A 26,343-nucleotide genomic window follows, 5' to 3' on the forward strand; every position below is an offset into this window, starting at 1 on the left:
CTCTCCATAATGTATTCACTTTAAATGTGTGTGCAATGAAGTGTCGTCCACACTATCTAGCACTCGAATGATTCAATTGTTTCAAGAACGTCAAGGATATATGAAAGCATCAAATCCTTTTCGATAACGTCCATCTAGCACCTCTCGATCCTTATCAATTACTAAAAATCCATATTTATTCTCCCAACATCTCGCACACATATCTTTAAATTGCTTGTATGTCACATCTGGTGACACGTGGTCAGAAAAAATATGATTGAGATTCATATCATCTTGTTTGAACAGCACAATAAAATTTGCATTATCTCGAATCAATTGTTTCGGGACTCGTGAATATGTTTGGGCTAGATATAAGCAATCCACATTTTTATGACGTCCCATACTGAAATATGATCGTATAACATCCTGTTTCTCACACATCACATCATCGAAAATGAATATTGAATCGGTTCTGGCATCCGAAGGCTCTACTATTTCAGTTGCATTATTGGCGAAAGTGTAAAATCCCAACCCTTCAATTGGAGCTAATACTTCACGTAAATACTCATATTTGGGTTGATAAAGGGACTTTGAATAAAGATAAACATTTGCAAATCGTAATCCTAGAGGGTGAGTCAGTAGAGAAATCATAACATTTGTCTTGCCGCAATTGGAAGGTCCGATAATCAGACCGCGAATGGATAGTGGAAGTAAGGATCCATGACGCTGTTTCACACCGCTTTCAGATCCGCTACCCACTTTTTCATCGAAATTATCGATGGAAAATTGGTGCTTCTGCTTTAGTATGCGCATTGTATGACAGTTGGAGACTATATAAGCACGTCTCCAAATCGATTCCTTTATTTAAATGGGGGTTATGAGACGATGCAGATCTCCTAAGCGGCATTCAAATAAAGCTGGTACGGGATTGGTCAATTCCCTCATCAATAGTCTACCTTTCGAATTACATTTACCTGGCTATCAGTATTGCGGCCCTGGCACCAAATTGCAGAAAAGATTGGCGAGAGGTGATCCGGGTGTGAATCAACTGGATTCTGCATGCCGAAAACACGATATTGCATATTCACAGGATCCTAACAATCTTCCAGCTAGACACAGAGCAGATCAAGAGCTTGCAGAAAGTGCTTGGAATCGATTCAAGGCAAAAGACGCATCTATTGGAGAGAAAGGAGCCGCTTGGCTAATTACGAATATAATGAAGGGAAAACGACGATTTGGTATGGGTTGCGAATTAGCAGCCAAGCAGTCACGAATACAGAAAAAAAAGGGTCCTACCAAGAAAAAAAAATCAAAAAAACTATTGAAAGATTCTAAGGTGACAGCTTTTGGTTCTGGAATCGTTAAGAAAGTGCGTGATGTTCTACACAAAGCGGGCGGAAGTGAATTTGTTGTCAAAAATTCTAAAAGAGCAGCTGAAATTGCACTAAAAGCAGCACGCAAATATACGAGGGCTGCGGGTGGGAAAAAGAAAATTCGCACACCGCGAATCATACCAATTCCTAAAATTGGTGGAATACTACCACTCATTCCAATTTTTGCTGGTTTATCGGCGCTAGGTAGTTTAGCTGGTGCTACAGCTGGCATAACAAAAGCAGTACAAGCAGCGAAAGCGAGTAGGGAACAATTGAGTGAGGCCAATCGACATAATAAAAATATGGAGGCAATCGCTCTAGGTAAACGAGGAAGCGGTATCTATTTGAAGCCTTACCGTAAAGGATTAGGAGTCTATTTGAAACCTCAAATTTCAAAAAACTCATAGATTTGCTACCTCAAAGAGCTCTCTCCAACATCGACCTCAACTATCATGCTAAGAAAATGATGATTCCATATTTTCGGGGGGTAAATATGCGTGACGATTTGCCAAAATCGGGACCACTCCGATATGAATCTGCCGTAGTAAATTTGGATAGTCGACATGGTCAAGGGACGCATTGGGTAGCATACAGAAAAAGCAGCACTTCTGTGAAATATTTCGATAGTTTCGGTGATTTACCCCCTCCAAAAGAATTGATTCACTATTTTCATAGGGGTTCAAATCCTACCACTATTATCACATATAACTATGAGCGTAAACAACAATTCAACACAGTATGGTGTGGTCATTTGTGTTTGGAATTTCTACAGAGCAAGACATGGAGATAACACCAGCGCAGGACAGGGAAAGTATCAAGAGGATGAGTAATTCATTGATCGCATATTCCAGAGTACGCACTTTACGAGAAATGAGTAAAGAACAACTCGCTAATATGCCGAAAGAGGTGTTGATTGGGTGTGCATCGCATGAAATTGCATCTGTATGGGATAAGTTACCACAAAATCTACAAAATGATATTGATGTCTTAAAGTATCAGTACTGCCAAGACCATCAGAATGATTCCAGCGGCAACAGCAATAATTCCGATGTGAATGATGGGCCACCTACAAGAAAAATTTTCTGTTGTTATTGTAAAGTGAATGATGTGAATGTAGTCACACATAATGGGATGGATCATCTGGACAGACCACCTAAAAAACGACGATTACTCCACAATTTCTGCTGCCAGCAATAAATTGACATGAGTCAGTGAAAATTCATCAGTCATGTCACGCACGTTTTCATTGTCGGGACACTCTAGCGAGTTGAGCGCCAACTTCTACCCACCCATCGAATTGGATAGTGGCGCTAATTATGGTCTGGGCTTACACGGTTTCTATTCCTACAACTCCATATTCAATGTGGATGTGAAAAATAATATTATCGCCTATTCTAAAGAAGCTAACTCACCTCCTATCATTATAAAAATTCCACCTGGAGCATATGAAATTGATGAAATCAATAAGGTGATTCAAAAATTCATCAAATCCAAAGAAATGCAATTGGAAAATGGAGCTGAGGAGAATATCGATGGAGTATTTCTCCTACACGCAAACAACAACACTCTGAAATGTGAAATGAGGTCGAAATATTACATCCATCTCAAACATGAAAACACTATTGCCGAACTTTTAGGGTTCGAAGCCGATGTGTTTGGCATCGATGAAACTCATGAATCAACATTGCCCGTAAATATCAATAAGGTGAGAATTATTCGTGTGGATTGTAATGTCACAGCTGGAGCATATTCAAATGGTGATGAAATCCATAGCATCTTTGAATTTGATATTGATGTAGAGCCCGGTTACAAACTCACCAAGGAACCGCAAAATATTATTTATATGCCAATCCAGCCTGGCGGTCGTAAGTACCTCGACAATATCACTTTACGCATATTGGATGATAATGGTAATCTAATCAATTTCAATGGTGAAAAAATAATAGTTAAATTGGAATTGATTAGGATATAACGATCATCATTTCTCATATGTTGATTCACAACATCGACGACCGTCATAAGTGTATCACAAAAATGAGTGGTGGAAGCATCGATAAGTTTGGTCGTAGAAGTAAGGCAGTTTCAAATACTGTTTTGCGAGGACAACCTGGAGTTGGTTTCAAATTGACTTCCGATGGAAACTTTGATATGGAAAATAAACGTTTGAAAAATGTAGCCGAGCCTAAAGAGAATACGGATTGTGTTAATCGAGAATATGTTGGTTTTTACATCTCAAAGATCAGAGGAGAATTAGATTCTGATATTGATAAAATCAATTTGAGATTAGATGGAGTAGAAAAATATTCCGCATCAGTCAGGGAAGATCTCATTACGCTTGGGCTGAAATTAGTGGAAATTGTAAAAAAGTGTGAACATATGGAGAAGGATATCAAATCGATGCAATCTGATATGAAAAAACAACCCTCGATAAGCATTCAAACAATTGAGCAAAAACGATGGTGAGCGATGATCATCTGTGAAAAAAATCAGTATAAAGCAGGAGCTGAAGAAATTTTAACTCAGTATTTATCATTTCATAACGCTGAGCAGATGATTATAATTGATAAGGCTATTGATTTCACCATAATTTTTTCTAAAAAATGGGGTTGTGCTTTAAAAGCCAGCGATTACAGCAGCGGCAGCAGTTGAATCAGCGTAATGTATCAGGTGGAGACTATGATAATGTGCATTTAAAGAAGAGAAAATCTAAAAGTCGATTCATTCCACGTATGCCCGCCAAACGGTCAAGATATAGACTAAGCGCTAGTAGTTTACACTTTCTCAAATCTATTGGCTTGAAGGTGCGATATAAAAAATAGTAATAACATGGCGACCATAACCACAAGTGATAAGCTGGAGGTATTCGAGGAGCCCATCTTTGATCATTCCCTAATCAGCCTTCACGAGCATACATATAAACCGTATGGATCACCATATTACAAAAATTCAGATGAAATCCGAATTCCAATCAATTTTCAAGACCTTATACTCGATATTGCAGACAGTTACATTTATATCGAGGGGAAGTTCACACCATCTGATGACACGAAGCAGTGCTACCTATCCAATAACGCCCTCGCCTTCCTCTTCGACGAAATTCGCTATGAAATGGGTGGAGAGCAAGTGGCCGTTGTTCGAAAACCCGGCATAACTACCACAATGAAAACGATGATATCATTTGGACAAACACATGCAAATTCCCTACTACCAATAGGATGGGGTCTTGATGTGAACAAACAAGATATATTGGATTCCGTCAGCAATGTATTCAGCGGTAAATTACTCTTGAAGTATCTCATGGGTTTTGCTGAAGATTACAACAGAGGAGTATTGAATGTCAAGCAAGAGCTCATTTTGATTATTGCACGCTCATTCAAAAATTCGTTTATTGGAGAAGTCGATGCTCATTTGGAAATCAACAAAATAGAATGGAGAATCAGACACATCGTGCCGGAAGATCGTCAGAAACTGAAGCTATTGAACCGCATCAATAAAAATGCGAATAATGCAAAAGTAAAGGTGGCTTATCGTATATGGGACCTTTATGAATTACCCACACTTCGTGATACATCCTCAGATATTTGGGCCGTGAAGACAACCAACAGCCTCGAAAGACCTCGATACATCATCATCGGCTTTCAAAGCACCGACCAATCTGAAAATATATCAAAAGATGTGACGAAATTCATACATGCGAATATTAATAATATTCGACTATCTCTAAACTCTGAAGTATACCCATATGAGCGTTGGAATCTAGATTTTGACAAAAAGTTAGACTCGTCAGCCTACTATGCATATGAAAACTTCCAACGCAGCTACTACGATAAAGCTATGAGTGAGCCCATGATGGATATTGGTAGCTTTCGCAACAATCCACTATTTATCATCGACTGCTCTCACCAACCCGATGCTATGAAGTCATCTACTGTCGACATCAAAATAGAATTCGAAACACGCAAGGTGAAGTTTCCAGCAAACACCAAAGTATATGCACTCATCCTACACGATGCTGTTTTGTCCTATAATGCCCTAAATGGCTCTGTTCAGACTGGATTGTAATAAGATTGACATGTAATTCACCATGGAGTATTCGATATTGATAAATAATAAAACACTCAATAATTATCTTCTGCCTTTTATTTACCAAACAATCAGATATAGACAAGCATGGATTGAAACATGATTTTATAATGTATACAATAGATTTCAAATATTCACAACACCATTATTTGAAGATTCTTCCGGTTGTGGGTTGGGATTCTGTGGCTCCAATTGATATTTCTCTATGATATTCTGTGGTAGGTAAACGGATATGCTGTGAAGGAAATGCTTCAAGTCTGCTTCAATCATTAGCTCACAGAACTCATCCAAATTTCCGCTTCCATACGAATATTTATGGCACAGTGCCACACCAAGTTCATATTTCTCACTGAGCTCCAAAAGTTTTCGTACCTCTTCAGCATCATAACATACACTTAAATCATAGTTTGATGAGTGAAGAGCGTCAAAACTCAAGTCGGCTAATTCCCAAGCCAACCTCCTTATTGCAGAATCCAAATTGACTGCTTCCGGCCACTCTTCGGCTGAATATTGCATCCACATGCTTGTACTCTGAAAATACACAAAATGCATTCATTAGTTTGGAAATTATGCTGCAAAAAAACACTCACTTGAAATTTTATCATGTTTGAAGCGCGGGAGCTAATCCATATTTTACATTAATATACCATATTTCTACTATTTACAAAGATATTGAAGTTATATTCAATCTAAAATATCGAATTTGACTAGTGAGCGTGTTTTAGCACCAGGATAATCCTGAGAACTTTGACCGATATATGTAAAAATGAATTTGGCTTTGGATGAATTCACTTCGTGAATCATTTCTTCCGTAAAATGTTCTGAGACACGTTTTGGAAGCCATGATTTAAAAGAAGTATTATTTTCCTCGTCCAACAAAACTACTTGAATGGATTTACCATATCGTGTGGATAGCATCGACATCTTTTCAATTTTATAACCTATCGATAGTCAAAGATATTAAAGGCTTCTGCTCCATAGCCACAGTTTGTTGAATTATTGCAGAATTGATCTTTTCGATATTAAATTTCAAATGATCCATTTCGAATATAGTGGAATTATGGTATACAAATATAAAATATGTTCACCTGGATTGCTGTGTATACTCCTGACGTAATACTCTCTGTCACTTTGCAGCACTACTTTCACTCATCTATTCGAGTACGTTGGGTTATTCAAACTGAATGTGAAATGGTGATCCTCCGAACATTTATAGAACGTGGTTGAAGAAGAGGGGGTACTTCTCCACCACAAGCTGGGTGTCCGAAAACACTACTCCAAAATAATATTGTCTTTATCGCGTGACGTAGTTGCAGGTCATTCAAAGTCAGACGCAAAACACTCCTTCAAAGTCACCTTGGCTATGTTGTGTTGTGTAGGTTCAAAACTTCAAGAAAGCCTTGTTGAAAATATGGGAAGTGAATGAAAGTCATTCAAAGTCAAACCCAAAACACTGCCTCATCAAAGTCACCTTGTCTGCGTTGAGTGACGTTGATCAAGGTCGTTCAAGGGCAAACTCAAAACAATCGTTCAAAGTCACCTTGGTTATGTTAGATCGTGTGGGTGCCAAACTGGCTCGAATTCATTGGAAGTCAAAGTCACCCTGTCGAAAATATGGGAAAAGAATGAAGGTCATTCAAGGTTAAACCCAAAACAGCCCCTCAAAGTCACCTTGTCTGCGTTGCCGTATGACGCATGCCAAGGTCGTTCAAGGACAAACTCATAACACCTCCTCAAAGTCACCTTCGCAACTTCGTGTGACGTAGAGGTCATTTCAAGGTTGAAAGTGGTGGGGGGAGGTTCTGAAATCGGCTTAAACTAACTACTTCCGCTGGTGATAATAACCCAATGAGCGAAATGTGCCTCGGGATAGTGCTTCAGTTTCGGTGTCAGTGTTTTAATTTGATTTTTCTCACTGTGGAATGCAAAATTCGCTTTTTGTCTACTGTATGCGGTTGGATAACACTAACACGCATGCTCATGGCTTACTTTTTCTCTCGGTAACCTAGCAACGAATTGTTTATCAGACTATCTAGGACAGCTTGAAATACGTGACGACGGTTATATTTTCAATCTGTGATTGAAAAACGATAAATCAAAATAAAAATTAATGTAGAAGATTCTCTAGTAACAGTGAATTGGATTGATCGAACTTTTCATCCCACAGTGAGAAAAAATCGTATACGCACCACGAGTGAAAAGTACGGCATCCTGCCCCGAGATTTCGCCACCCTCGCCTTCGGAGCTACTAGCAGGAGCCAACCGCACATTTGTGATTTCCGCTGATAGATCTTGTGTTTACAAGAAAATCATCAAAATCACCACGGAAGCAGCAATAGCTACCTGCGTGACATCCGGGTCCAGGAATTTATACAAATATGAAAGTATGTGAGTGTCTTGATATAGAAATAGAAGTTAATAATCGGACATAGCACTAAAACCACAAATGTGCGGTTGTCTCCTGCTGGTGGCTCCGTGCATATGGTAACCAAGTGTTACCCCTCGGTACACTTGGCTGCACCATACTGATGATGGGACAAAAGCCCGAAACACGTGTCTAATGTTAATGAAAATGTGGAAAAAACGGCATTTTTATCACTACTACATTCCTCAATTTCTCTCGTGCGTTTTATGGTTCAAATAACAACAGCAGATAAGTGTACAAAAAGAATTTAGGCAAACGTTCATTGATTCAGTTCGGTTGCTTTTGAAATTATTTCAACTTTACTGTAAAAATGGTTTATTCCATTCCTGAACGAGTTGAAATTGTTAAAGTTCATTATCAACATAATAGTTGTGCCAGACTTACTGCTCGCCTCTTTAATAACAGTTATCCCGGGAGAAATGTGAATGATTCGTACGTTGCCAAGTTAGTCCAAAAGTTTGTCGATACCGGATCTGTCTGTAATGCGAAGCACCACCCACGGAAACCGATCAGAAATGAAGTAGTGGGAGTCGCTGTTTTGGGACATGTTGAATTGGATCATACTCAAAGTACCCGTCAGCTTGCTGCAGCCTCAGGTGTCTCCCGTTCGTCCATAATACGAATATTAAAAGCCTATAAATTTCATCCGTACAAAATTAAATTAGTACAGGAACTCAATGAAGATGATCCTGATAAAAGGCTGCAGATTTGTGAACAACTGAGCCAGCTACTAATTGATGATCCGCACCTATCATTCAACACGTGCTTTTCCGATGAGAGTACATTTTTTTTGAATGGAGCTGTGAATAGGCATAATTGCCGTTACTGGGATGACAGTAACCCACACTTATTCCGAAAGGTCCATACCCAGTACCCTCAAAAAATCAATGTCTGTTGTGGCATATTAGGTAGTCATATCGTAGGGCCACTTTTTATTCCTGGGAATTTAACTGGTAAGGTCTACCTGAACTTGGTTGAAGATAAAATTGATCCTCTCATAACAGAAATAATTGAAAATGACCAAAATCATAATGATGATCGGCTTCATTTCCAGCAAGATGGAGCCCCTCCTCACTATGTTGCTCCGGTAAGAGAGTTTTTAGATGACCGGTTTCCTGGACGGTGGATTGGAAGGAGAGGCCCCATCGAATGGCCTGCCAGGTCACCTAATTTATCGCCTTTAGACTTTTTCGTTTGGGGACACTTGAAAAATAAATGTTTTGCTACGTAGCCCGCGTCCATAGAAGATCTTCGCCAACGAATTACAGCAGAGTGCAGAAGTATAACACCTGATATGCTACAGAATGTAAGGAATAGATTCGTATTATTGTATGGGAGCAAATGGGTCACATTTTCAGCACTTGCTGAAGTAGGATTCTACTAAGTCAATTACACATTTCAAAGTACTGGGTTGTAGTTGTTTTTCTTCATGATACCTACATGTTTGAGTGGAATACAACAAATTAGGTATCATTGGAAAGATAATTTTGTGCCCTTTCAAATGATAGATCACTCGACCCCAGTTTCCATTTAAAATTTTAGGGTTGTTACTCACCCTCGTTAGGGAGTTGAAGGCACAGGTAGAAAAATACATCTAAAATATGTCCCCCTCAAAAGCAAAATTGACCTGTCCGAGCATTTTTGCGTTAATTTACAAAAAAAGGAGAAAAGCAAGGTGCATACTTTTCGTTGGCCCACTCTGTATATATAAAATCTAGAAAAGTTAATGCAGTCAAGCTGCTGGAAAATAATTCCATCGTCAGTATCGGGCAGGCGGTCCTCGATTGAAGACAAAATGAGAAAAAACCAAGAAAGTACTTGATAAAAATAGCTGCGTAACTGCAATCTGTATACAAAGAAGAAAGAAAGAAAGCATTCAATAAATGGGAAATTAGAAATAACAAACTTTTTTTTTCGAAAATTCATTTCCCCTCAAGATGTACCCCTCCCAATTCAGTTCCAAATCAGCCCCAATTTTTTTGAAATATTCCATCCGTAAATTAACCTGTGGTGGAATTTTTACCATCATATTCTATATGACAAACACGATTAGAATATATAAGAAATATCCAGAATTACATTTGACTGAATGACCATATCATTCAATATTATTTTAATTCAGTGTCAATGCCTAGCACCAATAAATAATAGTTTCGTTTTCGATCATGACTGCTTTATTTCTGAACAGTTAAGTTCATAGATTTTCATTGATATCATTGAAATGAAACGCTCTAGTTGAGTTCTCAGCACTGACTAACTTTATTTTCTTTGTAGAGCATTATTACAAGATTGCGGAGGATAGTGTTCATAGCCGACAATAGATGGCGCTACAACATATAATTCGGGCTTTTCCAACACATATCTATAATGCAAAACGAAATATCAACAATTTACCTCATTTGAGAACTGGTAATTGTGACTGGTAATAGATCGACTTTTGATTTTAAATCTCCTTAAAAAAACTGTATTCCGTCGTATACAATGTCACAGCCTATTTGCTACACAGTGTTAATGATATATTTTTTACATTCATGGGTAAAAATTGTCAAATGCCAAATGTCACTGTTGTTCAGTGGGTTGATTTTGGAATAAACTTGATGACTCATGTTCAAAAAACTTTTAACGACTCGAATATAACATGAATATTTTTCTCAATATTTGTGTTTTGTTTTCATCATGATAATATATACGGCACTACGTATGGTATCTAATATTATCTGGTTGATCCAGAGTGATGAAAAATATGACAGAAAAGTTGGGGTACTGAACAATTCTTGTGAATGAGAAATACTGTCGTATATATTTCTTTTTTGTATCTCACGGCTCTACGAGTAAATATATCTTAAATTTTGTGTCCATAAACAATGGAAGTCATCATGAATCCCAGAATATATATATGTAGCAATAAATCTGGATTGACTCTAATGACCACGCAATGGCCGGTTCCTTGAGAACAATGAAAAATTCAACAGCTTCCTCTGAGAGACATAAATACAAGCTCACGTTTGTCACGATATTTCTTTCTGAAAGGAGCAAATTCCACCGAGGCGCAAGGTAATTATTGACCCAGTTAGCTGGTTTTCTTACTGAAAAGTCTTCTTTGTTTGTGGATGAATTGAGATTGATTCACACTTTCTTTCAGCCTAATTTCGAACACGGGTTCATTTATTTTGATCAATTAGGAACTCTGAGCCACATTTCAAGATTGATGATGCATTAAAGAGAAGATTTCAGATTGCGAATCATTTATAAAACAAGTGAATTACCAATAGTTCTTCTTATTCACATAACTAATTGGTTAACTGGAATTTCAGGGAAGAAAGGTTTTGAGAAAAAAATTTTTTGGCTTTCTACTTCTCCATCTTTATACAAAAAATGTGGGTGGGATTTGATCAAATAAGCGAATGAATGTCATTACGTAATGTCATCGATGACACGAATAGATTGAACTCATTCGTGCAATGAAGTCGTAATTTTATGAATGAATTGAGTGCTTTTTTCTCATGTTATCCAGATTTGGTGCTGAAAAGCTAATGAGGCAAGTGCCTTACGGCAAAACATTGGATATCTACCAGTGAGGATGACAGTGTTCCATATAAGTGACATTTCATCTCTTTCCTTCACTATATTTTGAAGTAATCCTGTGAATGATATATGATTCAACTCCATAACGAATGTTTGGAATACAAACTGAATATATATAATTCAGGGTTCATATGAAAGTATTTGTTTCGAAAGTATTTTTCTTTCGTGTGATTCAAAGGTTATATGAAAATAGCTGTTTCAATAGGGCTGTCTCTTCCAGTCTGTGTCTGAGAGTTACTTCTTTACATGATCTACACATCTTCGTGATGAAGAGTTAATTTTTAAAAATAATGGCTTCCTTCCTATTTATGTAAGATTTCCACATAATTTTAAGTGAAGGTCGAGAAATAGAAAGTCAAAATACTTCTTTCCCAAAAATTGATCTGTTTTGAAAATATCCACCTTTCAATTTAAACAAGATGTCTATGGTGGGATTGAATCAAATGAGCGAATGAATGTCATTACGTACTGACATCGATGATAGTGATTTCATGAATGCTGAAGTGGCAAAAAGGCAAGTGTCTAATTCCGAAATATCGATGTCCACCATTGACGTTGATAGTATTCCATGTAAGTGAATTTTCCCCTTTCTTATATCTCATATTGTCTAGCAATCCTGTTAATGATATCTGGTTCAATTCCATAATAACTGTTTGTAGTACAAATTCGAAAGTATTTTCCTTTCATATAACTGAATGTTTGGGAGTATATAAAAGTGGTTTTTTCTAGAAGCTTTGTTCCAGTTTGTGTATGAAAGTCACTCATGCGCATGATTTATATAACTACGTAGAGAGTTCATTATGAAATTGATTGCGTTCTTCGTTCCTTAGAAAGATTTCCACATTTTTTTCAAGAGGTGGAGAAGAAGAGAGCCAAATATTTTCTTTCCTTATCAATAAGTCATATGTTTGAATGATTATTAATTATCGAGATGCATATAGGATAAAGAAAATAACTATTGTCTGATTTCTACTGGTTTCATTTGTTACGACCTGTTTCGGTTTGTTAAACTATTCTCAAGTAAGTTTACTTGGTAGTAATCAGACAAAAAATATTTTTTTTATTCTGTATTCAAGATGAATTTCTAAAAAATGAATAGATCATCATTCGTACAAATTTTCGATATATTATACCGGGATTGGGTTTGTATTTATCACGATTCATGAGAAAATCTTATGAATGGAATGGAAATCTTATGAATAATTTTCAATAAATCCAAGAGAATCACCTTCAGTGTGACGATTCAAACTTATATAAAGGAGATGTTACAATCTCAAATAATTTTTCAATGAGAAAATTCAATATTCTGAGATGATCCTTCTCAATTATACAAGCTGATTCAGGTTTGATTATACATATTTTTTATGCTCCATGTAACCCGTAGACATTGTTGATTTTGTGACGTTTCAGAAGTTTTGTTCCTTTCAATGTCATGTGTTTTCGGAACTTCTTATTTCAATAAATTCTACCGTGTTGGCGTGTATACTTATTTGAACATTGATGATGTTATTTCTTTTCAAATTTCAATTGATTGCTTCATTTCAGAATATTACTATTTGATGTTGTTGAGCGATTTGTGGCCAAAATCTTCTCTTCTAATTAAAACTGAACCAAAGGGTTGTCGAAACAGCCCGAAAAATTAACCAGGTATTTTGATTCAGATATTTAGGCCTCAAAAATAAGCCCCAAAGTGGTTGACCTTCAGCAATCCAGAACGGGGATTTGAAGACCCTTGTGGAGACTGACACATCACAAATGATGCGTGGGATGGCGAAAGAACTGGACTTCAGTTCCCATTCGGATTCTGATGGTTGAAAACTCGAAAAGTGAGTTGACTATGATTTTGACTATTTACAGAAATTGCCACGTTATGGGATCTGTTCTTTTTTGCCTTTGCGCAACCGAATCGATCCTTTTCTGGATCGGATCGTTACATGTGACGAAAAGTGAATTCATTATGACAACCTGAGACATTTTTGGACAGTGGTTGGACACTAATGAGCCATCCAGGGACTTTAAGAAAGCGAAAACCCATCAAAAAAGAACATGGTTCGATTCGAGCTCACTTCACCTGGAAAATCAATGGATTGAATGCTTTCAAAAGCCAAGGTTTTTTGTGCTGCAAAAGTGTCTCCAGAATACTCTGAGAGCAAATGGTAAGTTGATTTCACATGGTCGTCGTTCTTCAAAAGAAAGATCAATTGTAATTAGTGTCACTATTTTTTGGGTTTGAAGGCTGTCAATTTTTGGAATTTCTTCCTGACGTTTCGAACGTGCGAGTTGCTAGCTGTTTCAGAGGTTTATACATCCTGAGTAATATCCGATGTTGTAAATATTTGGATATCCGCTTGCATGAAGAGCAATAGCTTCTAGTAAGAAAGCGGATAGTCAAGAAAAATTTGGTCACCCATAATTTTGTTCTTTGGTTAGTTAACCCTCATACAAAACACTATTGAAGACCTTGAACAGATCAAGTACAACAGGCCTGTCTCTCAATAGCACTATTCCATAATTGAGTGACATATCAGAAAACCATATTGACAATTTAAAATTTTGAAGGTTTTCCAAATATTCAGGATCTGCCTTTTCCTGCTGACGCAATTTCCAGTACTTATTGTCGATTTCTTCACAAGGATTTTTTGTGTGAAATGTGAAGATAATAAGCTTGATGTGGTTGTCACTGACCATACGAGTGAAACCAAGAGAAAACGTGTGAAAAATCTAGTCTTTCCCTTGAAACTGTGTAAGTTCTACAGAATCATTCTCGAATTGACAATTTTGACCATTTTGAGAAATCTAGTTCCGATTTTTTGTACAACGAGTAGGATCTCCATCGTGATCAACAGTATTCTTTAACATCTCACATAATTATAGTATTTCAACTCACCTGTGTGAAGATGAAGGTGTGACATCATCAACTTCTCTATAATGATCTATCAACTTTATAACGACCGGAGCTATTGTCAGGAGAAGAAGAATGGAAAAGAAACTGAGCAGCGCTATTCCTGACTGAAAATGAAATTTGATTGGATTCACTAAATACTAGTCTGAGTAGATATTTCGAAAATTTTCATTATTAGGTAACTGGATTTTTCACAAATATTCCAAGGAAATGAAGTGCGAAACTTTGTGAAAATATTTTGAAGTAATAATGATAATAATAATAATAATATAACTTCATTCACAAAAGATGAATACAAATACAGATACAAATAAGTTACAACATGTAGAATGTAAACTTGAAAAATGAAGTTTATAAGGATAGGCCAACAAATAAGGAAGATCTCCATGCAAAAATTATAAAAGCGTGTAGAGAAATCACACCTAGAGAACTGAGAAGATTTGGAGGAAATAATAGAAGGCGTATAGAAAAATGTGTTCTATTGGAGGGAAATTTGGCCAACTTTGGCCAACCCCATTCAGGTGGTAGGTGCATTTTGAGATTGGCGTGAAGTTATCCACAGATTTCTGGCCACACATACTGACGTAGAGGAAAATAAAAATCTGTGGTTGGGATACGAAATTATTAGCACCCGTACTATTATCTGTGGCTGGAAATAACTATTCACTATAGGTTGAACGTGAAATTATTGGGACTATTTGGTGTAAAACTTTTTTATAAAATATTGAGTAGATTGACGCGTTGATAATCGTTTTCTCATCAACAATACAAATTTAGGGAAAAATAAAATTGGAAATATTAGACTTACTTTCCAATACCCCATATAAAAATGATATCCGATGATGTGCGTCCATCAAAATCACACAACTTCCATAGTTTCTTGAGTAGATTAACTTGGTGATGACAGTTTTCTTGTCATCTGAACAGATTTCAAAAAAGAAATTGTTGAAACAATCAGAATAATTTTTTGAGATTTCTTGTATTCATGAAAATCACACAACTCCCATAGAATCTTGGTTATATCAATATAGTAACAACCATTTTCTTGTCACCCGTACAGATTTCGAGAGAAAAATTGTTGCAACAATCAGACTCACTTTTTAAAACACCTTGTAGAATTGGAACCAGAAGATGTGCGTTCATGAAAATTACACAACTGTTATAGAATATTGAATAGATCAATATAGTGAAAACCGTTTTCTTGTCACTCATACAGATTTCGCGAGAAAAATTGTTGCAACAATCAGACTCACTTTTTAAAACACCTTGTAGAATTGGAACCAGAAGATGTGCGTTCATGAAAATTACACAACTGTTATAGAATTTTGGGTTGATGGATATAGTGAAAATCGTTTCCTTGTCACCCATACAGATTTCGAGAGAAAAATTGTTGCAATAATCAGACCCACTTTTTAAAACACCTTGTAGAATTGGAACCAGAAGATGTATGTTCATGAAAATTACACAACTGTTATAGAATCTTGGAAAGATCAATATAGTGAAAACCGTTTTCTTGTCACCCATACAGATTTCGAGAGAAAAATTGTTGCAACAATCAGACTCATTTTTTAAAACACTTTGTAGAATTGGAACCAGAAGATGTGCGTTCATGAAAATTACACAACTGTTATAGAATTTTGGGTAGATTGATATAGTGAAAACCGTTTTCTTGTCACCCATACAGATTTCGAGAGAAAAATTTTTGCAACAATCAGACTCATTTTTTAAAACACCTTGTAGAATTGGAACCAGAAGATGTGCGTTCATGAAAATTACACAACTGTTATAAAATCTTGGGTAGATAAACACAGTGAAAACCGTTTTCTGGTCACCCATACAGATTTCGAGAAAAAATTTTTTGCAACAATCAGACTCACTTTTTAAAACACCGTGTAGAATTGAAACCAGATGATGTGTGGGCATAAAAATCGCACAACTCTTATGGGATCTTAGGTAGATTGATGTAGTGATAACAATTTTTATGTCAACCGAACAGATTTCGAAAACAAAAATGTTGAAACAATCAGACTCATTTTTTGAGATTCCTTGTGGAATTGGAACCAGAAGATGTGCGTTCATGAAAATCACACAACTCTCATACAATCTTGGATAGATAAACACAGTGAAAACCGTTTTCTGGTCACCCATACAGATTTCGAGAAAAAAATTTTTGCAACAATCAGACTCACTTTTTAAAACACCGTGTAGAATTGGAAAAATATGTTATGTGTTCATGAAAATCACACAACTCTTATAGAGTCTTGGGTAGATCGATATAGTGAAAACCGTTTTTGTGTCACCCATACAGATTTACAGACTCAAAATATGAGTCTGATGCAACAATTTTTTTTATCGAAATATGTATGGGTGACAAGAAAACAGTTTTCACTCTATCAATCTACCTAAGATTCTATAATAGTTGTGTAATTTTCATGAACGCACATCTTCTGGTTCCAATTCTACAAGGTGTTTTAAAAAGTGAGTCTGATTGTTGCAACAATTTTTCTCTCGAAATCTGTATGGGTGACAAGAAAACAGTTTTCACTCTATCAATCTACCTAAGATTCTATAACAGTTTTGTAATTTTCATGAACGCACATCTTCTGGTTCCAATTCTACAAGGTGTTTTGAAAAGTGAGTCTGATTGTTGCAACAATTTTTCTCTCGAAATCTGGTTGGGTGACAAGAAAACGGTTTTCACTTTTTTGATCTATCCAAGATCCTATAACAGATGTGTAATTTTCATGAACGCACATCTCCTGATTCCAATTCTACAAGATGTTTTAAAAACCGAGTCTGATTGTTGCAACAATTTTTCTCTCGAAATCTGTATGGGTGACAAGGAAACAGTTTTCACTTTATCGATCTACCCAAGATTCTATAAGAGTTGTGTGATTTTCATGAATACAAGGAATCTCAAAAATGAGTCTGATTGTTTCAACAATTTCTTTTTCGAAATCTGTTTAGATGACAAAAAAACTGTCATCACCAAGTTAATATTCTCAAGAAACTATAGAAGTTGTGTGATTTTGATGGACGCACATCATCTGATATCATTTCTATATGGGTTATTGGAAAGTAAGTCTAATATTTACAATTTTATTATTCCCTAAATCTGTATTGTTGATGAGAAAACGATTATCGACGCGTCAATCTAGTCAAGATTCTATAAAAAAGTTAAACATCAAATAGTCTCAATAATTCCACGTTCAACCTATAGTGAATAGGTATTTCCAGCCACAGATATTAGTACGGGTGCTAATAATTTCGTATCCCAACCACAGATTTTTATTTTCCTCTACGTCAGCATGTGTGGCCAGAAATCTGTGGATAACTTCACGCCAATCATTTTGAGCATTTTCATCAGTCCTGAGACTTTCATCGTTCCACCTCGAATAATACGGAAGATACAGGGGTGTTTCCATGAGAAGTAAGACACATTGTATATATATATATATATATATATATATATATATATATATATATATATATATATATATATATATATATATATATATATATATATATATATATATATATATATATAGATATATATACAATGTGTCTTACTTCTCATGGAAACACCCCTATATATATATATATATATATATATATATATATATATATATATATATATATATATATATAGGGGTGTTTCCATGAGAAGTGAGACACATTGTATATATATATATATATATATATATATATATATATATATATATATATATATATATATATATATATATATATATATATATATATATATATATATATATATATGACTCACGGTCGATTGTAGGTTAGACGTTTCTGGAAAACGCAAAGCATGATTTTTCTGAAAATTTCACCTCTCACATTTCCTTACCTGTTCTATCGATCCAAAATATTTTCAGCATTGCGGCGTTGCCACTTCCATCAAAAAGTCCTAGCAACTTTATTTTTTTTAATGGAATACCCCGTATATTGATACATTTTTGGAATCGCTCTGGTATTTTACTACTTTTTTGTCAATAATGTCCTATACCTATCTCTATCTGTTTTCGAGATAAAAAAATAAATTTTGCTAAATATGGTCCAAAACATAGCCTTAATTGAAATTAAGTACATCAGTACTCTCAATTCATGAAAAGTTGATATTTTGATGATAGTTTGGACAAACTCGGAATATTCAAATAACACCAAGAAATCGACTCCATATCATACAGGGCGTGCTAAAATTACTATTATTTCCATTGTGCATAAAAGTAGTCAAAAGTTCATTTTTTAAAATAAAATCCCCTGTATATTCGACAAATTGAAAGATGGTGAGAAATGCTTCAAGATAATATATCATGTCCCTATACCTGAATAGTCAAGTTTTCTCAATAAAGTCGCTTCTTCTAGAAACATTATTTTTTTTTAGAATTTGGATTTAGGTAGCAGTGGAATTATCAAGCTTACTTTCATAAGTAATTTATAAAGAGTTATCGACGGTGTTTCGAATCATCTTCCAAAATGAATGCAAATATCGATTATTCTAACGAAGTTCTTATGAAATTATTTATTATACACATGAACAAAGTGATCAAATCATTGTCAGATCGTGTAAAAAATTCAACCAAATGTATCCTGAATTAACACCAATGAACGAGAGGAAGTTTGTAAGGTTACAAAATAATTTCCTTAACTATTGCTCAAACTTTCCAGGGAACAACTGTACCAAAAATCAGTCATTTCTAGGTAAAAAGTAAGATCATGTAAAAGTACAGACAATAACAATAGGATGATTCAAAATAACAAAATTGTAAACAAAATATCACATTTTCATAATAAATGCTGAAAATGTTGTCCATTACATTCTAAACACTTCAAAATGTTTTTTTGTACGCGACTTGTGGTTGCTCTTTCAATTTCCTGGGGATCCAGATCTTCAATACTCCGCACTATTCGCCGTCGCAATTCTTCTTTAGTAGGCACTGGAGTACTGTATACCCTTTCTTTAAAAACACCTCATGAAAAAAAGTCAAGTGGCGTGAGATCGGGTGATCTCGGTGGCCAATCCCACCGCCCTAAACGCCTAAACCAACGATCGTCGAAGAGTTCGTCAAGTTTCCTGGAAACTTCCTGGGTGGAATGAGCTGGCGCTCCGTCCAGTTGAAACCACGAATTCCTATATTCCTCTAAAGGCAAATTTTCAAGAAAATCGGTTACAGCCGTCCTTAATATTTGGAGATATCTCTCCGCATTCAGTGTGTCTTCACAAATAAAAAAGCTAATTTTATTGTTCTTCAGAATACCGAAAACATTCAGGTCAAATTATTCTTGAAAACCCATTTCTTCTGTAACATGAGGATTACGATCAGCCCAAAAATATTTATTCCTTCTATTGAAAATACCATCACTCGTAAATTTTGATTCGTCGCTCCAAATTATTTTTGACAAAATTCCCGATCTTCCTGTGTATGAATCAAAAGGGATTTACAAAAATTCATTCTACGTTCGAAGTCTTCTGCTTCAAAGCTTGAACTTTGGTAAATTTATACGGATGCATTCCGTGATTTTTCAAAATTCGTTGTACTGAAGCATGTGATACACGTGAATCTTTTTCTGCACTGCGAATAGAAGCTTCTGGATATGCATAAAAATATGCCAAAACGTTAACAGTATTGTCCTCATTTGAAGTAACAGGTTTTGGTAATGTTGAAGGCGCTTTTAACATGAAGCCATAGTTGAGGAAATTATTTTGCGATCTCACAAACTTCCTCTCGTTCATTGGTGTTAATTCAGGATACATTTGGTTGAATTTTCTACAAGTTCTGGCAATGATTTGATCACACTGTCCATGTATAATAAATAATTTCATAAGAACAATATTTGAAACACCGTCAATAACCAATTATTTATAAAAGTCACCAAACTGTCATAAGCTTGATATTTCCACGGCTACCTATAGAAATCAAATTCTTTAAAAATTATTTTTTGTATAACTGTTATTGAAAATCTCTTTGATAGAAACACTTCAATCAGAACACCTACCAAAAAATCATTTAGAAAAGTTCACACATGCAGTTCGTGCTATTGGTAATATCAAATCCCTGTCAAGTTACTGACGATGACGAAGTAGTATTCAGTCCAACTGTAGAAAGTCCTTCATGACTAACTAATAATCCTCTTCAAAATAACGTGAGTTGGCGTATGTAGTTGTAACATATGCCTTGTAATCCAAAGATCATGTGTTCAAATCCCACGGAGCCTATAATTTTTTTTATTATCAGCAGTGACGTTATACAAAAAATTTGTATGATACGTTTGTTAAAATTGATTTTATTTGGCTCGTGGGTTTGCTCCACTTGCTGACGCTCGTTTTGCAATAATCCCCACTCACAAAATAAAATGCCACTTTCAACACTTGTAGGTAAAACGTGAATAACTATTTTTCCACAAAAACGGCTTCATTAGGAAAACTTGACGATTTAGGTATAGGGACATATATATCATCTTGAAACATTTTACACCATCTTTCAATTTATCGAATATACAGGGGGTTTCATTTGAAAAAATGAACTTTCGACTACTTTTATACACAATGGAAATAATAGTAATTTTAGCACGCCCTGTATGATATGGAGTCGATTTCTTGGTGTTTTTTGAATTTTTTGAGTTTGTCCAAACTATCATCAAAATGTCAACTTTTCATGAATTGAGAGTACTGATGTACTTAATTTCAATTGAGGCTATGTTTTGGACCATATTTAGCACTATTTATTTTTTATCTCGAAAACAGATAGAGATAGGTATAGGACATTATCAACAAAAAAGTATTAGTATACTAGAGCGATTCCAAAAATGTATTAATATACGGGGTGTTCCATTTAAAAAAATATAATTGCTAGGACTTTTTCATAGAAGTGGCAACGCCGCAATGCTGCGGCGTATATATTTATCAAAGATCCTAACAATGTGAGGACATATATACACGTACTAATTCATCATAAAGGCAAAGTGAGGTCCATTAAACGTTGCCGAGTTTTTCACATGAGAAACAGATGGATGGAAGGTGGATAAGAGATAAATGTATATTAGCGAAGATTCATGAAAGTTTGATTGTTGCGTCGTGGAAACTACTGCGTAATTTAAGTTAGTTTTGATCAAAATAAACTGAAAAATACATGTTGTTCATGTTTTGAGTATTTCAGTTTCACAAATACATTTTTCAGGATGGACAGAAAAACATAAATCTTGATGAAAAATAATAACGAGGTTTTGGACCGGTTGTGGATTCCAAAATATTAAAGTACCAAGGGACTTGGCAGGAATGAGATCAATAATCTAGTTCATGTACCATTTTCTTCTGAAATTTTTATATAGTCTCCGAAATTCCCGATCAAGGTGTCATTATATTCATATTGTCACGTAGAAAGTTTAAGGATGAGTTCGAAAAGGCACTGAAACAAATTACGAAAGTCATAAACAAATTAGTTGAAAGAAATTGAGGTTTGTTTTTTTCTGAATATCTCGAATAGTACTCAAAATTTTCGAATTAAAAAAAAAATATCAAAAAAGATCATCAAATATGCTAAAAAAAAAGTTTCGACTCCCGGAGCAGTACCTCTATTATTTATAATTTTTACAGAGCCCTGAAACTAGAGCCAAAAACGGGTAGCCTGGCTTTCGCCTGCTACCCGGGCGAACACAGCAACAAACCTTTTTTTTCAACATATTAAATATGAAAATTGAGGAATGAAAAAATTCATGTAGTTTTGAAATACGTCAATGAACAATAATCCGCGATAAAAAAAATTGTATCTCAATTTTTCCATTAATTATGCATTTGTTAGTTAACAATTTTTTATGAACTGAAGGTTAACATGAAAACCCTTTTAATTAACAAACTTAAACCCTAGAATTGTTTTCACTTCGTGAAGGTATTCTCAATATGCTAATGAATAGATCGCCGCGCGCCGTCGCAAAAATTACAAATGGTTGAAAGCTACTTTGTAGCTAGCAGAGTCCAATAGGACTCTGTATATTTTTTCAACCATTTGATCAGAAATACAATTCTTTTTTCAACGATATAACCCATGTGGCCATTTCTATTTGAATATGGCGGTACTATGACGTCAAACAACTCAATATAAAGAGAAACTAATATTTAATAATTGCTTTCAGATTCTCCCTCCATTTATTATTCATTAGATTAAAGGTGGATTGATTCTCCTACGTAACATGGCTGGCGGAACTACAAATAGACATGATGGTCCCAGGTGAGGCTTAGAGAGTTAGTAACACACCCTATTCAGAAGAAGCTAATGACTATAATAGTCAATGCCAAAGATATAAAAACGACAGCAACATTTTTGTTATAATTTCAGAGGCATAACGCTTATTTTATCAATTGAGAAACAGTTTTGTGGATGGAATTGAACATTTTCAAAAATCAATGTAAAAGTCGAAGGAGATTTTAATCGAGCTGAATTTTCCATTTATCTCTTCATCAAAAGCGATAAAACCAGTAAAAATATATTCGATCATTTATTCAAAACTCAACCATTCTTTGAAGTGAGAAATTCAACATACTCAACTGATGTAAAATATTATCAAAAATTACAGCTACCTAATACTACTGCTGAAACGGCACAGCAATAGTGTGCCAGCAGGTCTTGAATTCGAATCTGCCTATGACTACATATTTTTCTCGAACGTCGCTGATGCCAAAACAAAAACAACAAATGGAATAGAATGAGTTGAATCAGTAATTTCACATTCAAATACAATACCATTTTGTTGTCTCTTTAATTTCACAATCATTGGTATTAACTGTAATCAATAATTTAGTCTGGGCTTTAAGTTTAGATTCGTATTGAATGGACATACTTTTAGTAAAATTAAAATTAAAATTAAAGACCCTAAAAAGCAGTGTTTGGTTTTGTTGTTTATAATTCGTAAACTATAAATATTTTTGAATTTTGAAAAAAAGATCATTGAATAGGAGGAAATTTACTGATAAAAAATTCCGACTCCCGAAACGGTATCTCCATTAGTAGTTGTTTACAGCTGATTCTCGGCCTCCCCCCACCACTATGACGTATTAATTGCTTTTTTTATTGGTTGTTGTTTGGTGAAGTTTTTTTGTTGTGCAGTGAAGTCAAGGCGTTGTGACCTTGAAGTGTCTGGTGCATGGATCGTTCAGATTTTTTTTTCATATGAGATTTTGTGTGTTTATGTGTGTGTGTGTGTAGGAGAATGCACGGTACAGGGTTTCATCATGTGCTTGTTTGTCTATGTACAAACATACGTCTGCATACTTCGAAGATCCTCCAAGTAATAAATGCTCCATCGGTGTTAGGGCACCAAGTTAGTAGTGGAGTGACGTCACAGCAATAACCGTTCAACGGCTAGAGAGCGACATGTTCACTCCACGACGTGTGGCAGAGTAATGCGTATTCATCGGTCTGCCCTCACCTCTCCCGAAGCGATGAAGGTTCGCTCTAGCCCCGCTATCGATGGTGACACAACGGCAGCCGAGGACCGTTTGCCTAGCGTCTACCCTCTCCGAGACCGCAACGACCACTGCTTGCTCGTACCGGCAACTGTTATCGCATCAAGTTGGGAGATGGGCTTGGCTGTGACGTCAGGCATCTCTAATGGATAGCAACTAGCAATGTGAATCTTTCACGGTTTCATGGTGGGGGTGACTCACACTGTTTAATATAAAAGAAATGCCTGGCACACTATGAAATCAGTAGACGAATATATCTGCAGCAGTTAGCAATTGGTAGAGTGTTATTCAGTTCGTAATAGAAGGAAGACGGTGAGTGTATTTGTCTGTTGGAAATTGTTTATATTTTCATATATATTTTCATCATGTCCGTTTCAAAAGTAGACTTGAATAAAATTAATAATTTGATTGTACAGGAGGTTGAAATACTAGAGCAAAAGGCCTTATCATCATTGCCAATTGATGAAGTGTACATAATTAAAAATATGTCAACTTATTCTACACGATTTGGTAAATCAATTTTATTAACTTTGCAAGATGTGAGCAATGATAAATTATTTAAAACATGGCTACCAAAACGTATTTCGTTGCAATTCAGTGATGACGATATATCTTGTATCAACTCATCAGGTGGTAAATATACGATGATGTATTTAGGACAGAGCCAACAAAGTTTTGCTGGCATGAAAACGCGATCTCTAGTCAAATTCAATATGATTGAATAATAGTAATAATTTATAGTAAATTTCTTTAGGTCATAGCTTACAAAGTTTTTTTGGTGTGAAAACGATAACTCTAGTCAAATTCAATATGATTGAATAATAATAGTAATTATAATGAATTTCTTATTGTTTTATTAATATTCATATATTAGGTGATAATTATATGGAAATATAAACATTACTAACTTAGTTGAATACACTCACTTTGTAACTACAAGTAAAATGGGAATGTGAGTATTATATCACTGAAAAAATGGAGGTTGCTTATTGTTTTTTTTATTCGATTTCAGTTCCACCATTTAAAGATGTGGATGCAGTACGCAAGTCAAGATTGGGTCGATATTGTAGATCTCAAATCATCGGTTCAACATTTGTCGTCTAAATTGAAGGTGTTGGGTGATGGAGCCGAACATGCAAGCGTTTATGATATGAGTGTATGCTATGATGAAAAACAAATCGAATTATGCCTTCGTGATGCTGAGAACTATTGGAGTGGTGCAGAAGTTTGCAACAAATTTTTGGATAATGAATTGGAATTGTGGCAACTTTGTGAGGTTATGATTGAACTGAACCTAAGAAGATTCCTGTATAGCCTCCAACCATACTTGCCAGAATGGATTATTCATCACTTTGAATTGAATGATGAAAATCGAGAGGAAATTGAAGATGGTCGCGAAAATGATGATTATGAGGAAGAAGTTATTTTAGATAGTCTGTATGTTCCTGTAAATCATAAATAATGTCAAATAAAAAACTTTGTATTATTTTCATGTTTTATTTATTTAAATCTGATGAAATACAATAGAAAATGATTACAAAACAATAAATATGATATAAAATACAATACATGATATAAGTCAGTTACAAATAAAAAAAAAAAAGATCATAAAACAGTACATGATAGAGTGAAAAAAAAGTGTCAATATCTGCTATGAACTGAACCATCCAATGCATTGTATGTTAAAACTGTATCATGCAAAATTAATGCATATACTTTAGTGTTGTCTGGAAACTTGGTCTTCCTCGTCTCAAACTCAATCTTTATATCAATAGTTGATGATTTTGTTGCATTCGGTTGATGGGAACAATCGATGACGAATAGTGGATTCTCTCTAAATTGTCCAATGTCCATCAGAGGTTCACTCATATCTTTATCATAATAACTTCGCTGGAAACTCTCAAAAGCATAATAAGCAGGAGCATCAAGTTTTTTATCGAAATTCAAATTCCAACGCTCATATGGATAAACTTCAGAATTCAAGTATACTCGAATACTATTGATATCAGCAGTTGTGAATTTTGTAATATCTTGTGTTCTATCTTCAGATGTGGTAGTACTTTGGAATGCGATGATGACAAAACGAGGAGTTTCCAATGCGTTAGTTGTTTTGATGGCCCATATGTCTGAAGAAGTCCCACGTAATGATGGTAGTTCATAGAGGTCCCACATACGATACGCCAACTTGATTTTGGCATTCAGACCGCTTTTGTTTATTCTACTCAAAAGTTTAAGCTTGTGTTTATCATCTGGTACAATATGTCTTATTTTCCATTCGATTTTATTTATTTCCAAATCAGCATCAACTTCACCTATATATGAGTTTTTGAATGATCAAGCGATAATCAAAATCAATTCCTGTTTGGCATTCAAGATACTTTTGTTGTAATCTTCAGCAAAACCCATCAAATATTTCAGTGGTAGTTTTCCACTAAAAACATGACTGTTTGTATCCAAGATATCTTGCTTCAATTGTGAAAGTCCCCAACCAGATGTCAATAATGTGTTAGCATGAGAT

The 26,343-nt window shown here is 35.3% G+C and overlaps 2 protein-coding genes across 5 annotated transcripts in view; both read right to left on the bottom strand.

Moving 5' to 3' along the window:
- The window catches only part of prom (prominin), a 455,259-nt gene that overhangs the window by 70,188 nt on the left and 358,728 nt on the right, over window positions 1-26,343 (bottom strand). For all 4 annotated transcript variants that reach the window (XM_074171615.1, XM_074171614.1, XM_074171616.1 and 1 more), the window contains one exon: window positions 14,333-14,454. In XM_074171615.1, coding sequence (XP_074027716.1) covers window positions 14,333-14,454 — 122 coding nt within the window. The remainder of the gene's footprint in view (window positions 1-14,332; window positions 14,455-26,343) is intronic.
- On the bottom strand, window positions 4,725-6,369 carry LOC141480883 (uncharacterized). Its single transcript, XM_074171611.1, has 2 exons — window positions 6,026-6,369; window positions 4,725-5,966 (listed from the first exon to the last, which is right to left on the bottom strand). The coding sequence occupies exons 1-2, from the start codon at window positions 6,038-6,040 to the stop codon at window positions 5,562-5,564; spliced, it is 420 nt and encodes a 139-aa protein (XP_074027712.1). The 5' UTR covers window positions 6,041-6,369; the 3' UTR covers window positions 4,725-5,561.

Source organism: Leptinotarsa decemlineata, unplaced genomic scaffold (assembly GCF_025532065.1).
Source record: "Leptinotarsa decemlineata unplaced genomic scaffold, Ldec_3_MD MMD2_tig00000026_RagTag_RagTag, whole genome shotgun sequence".
NCBI lineage: Eukaryota > Metazoa > Arthropoda > Insecta > Coleoptera > Chrysomelidae > Leptinotarsa > Leptinotarsa decemlineata.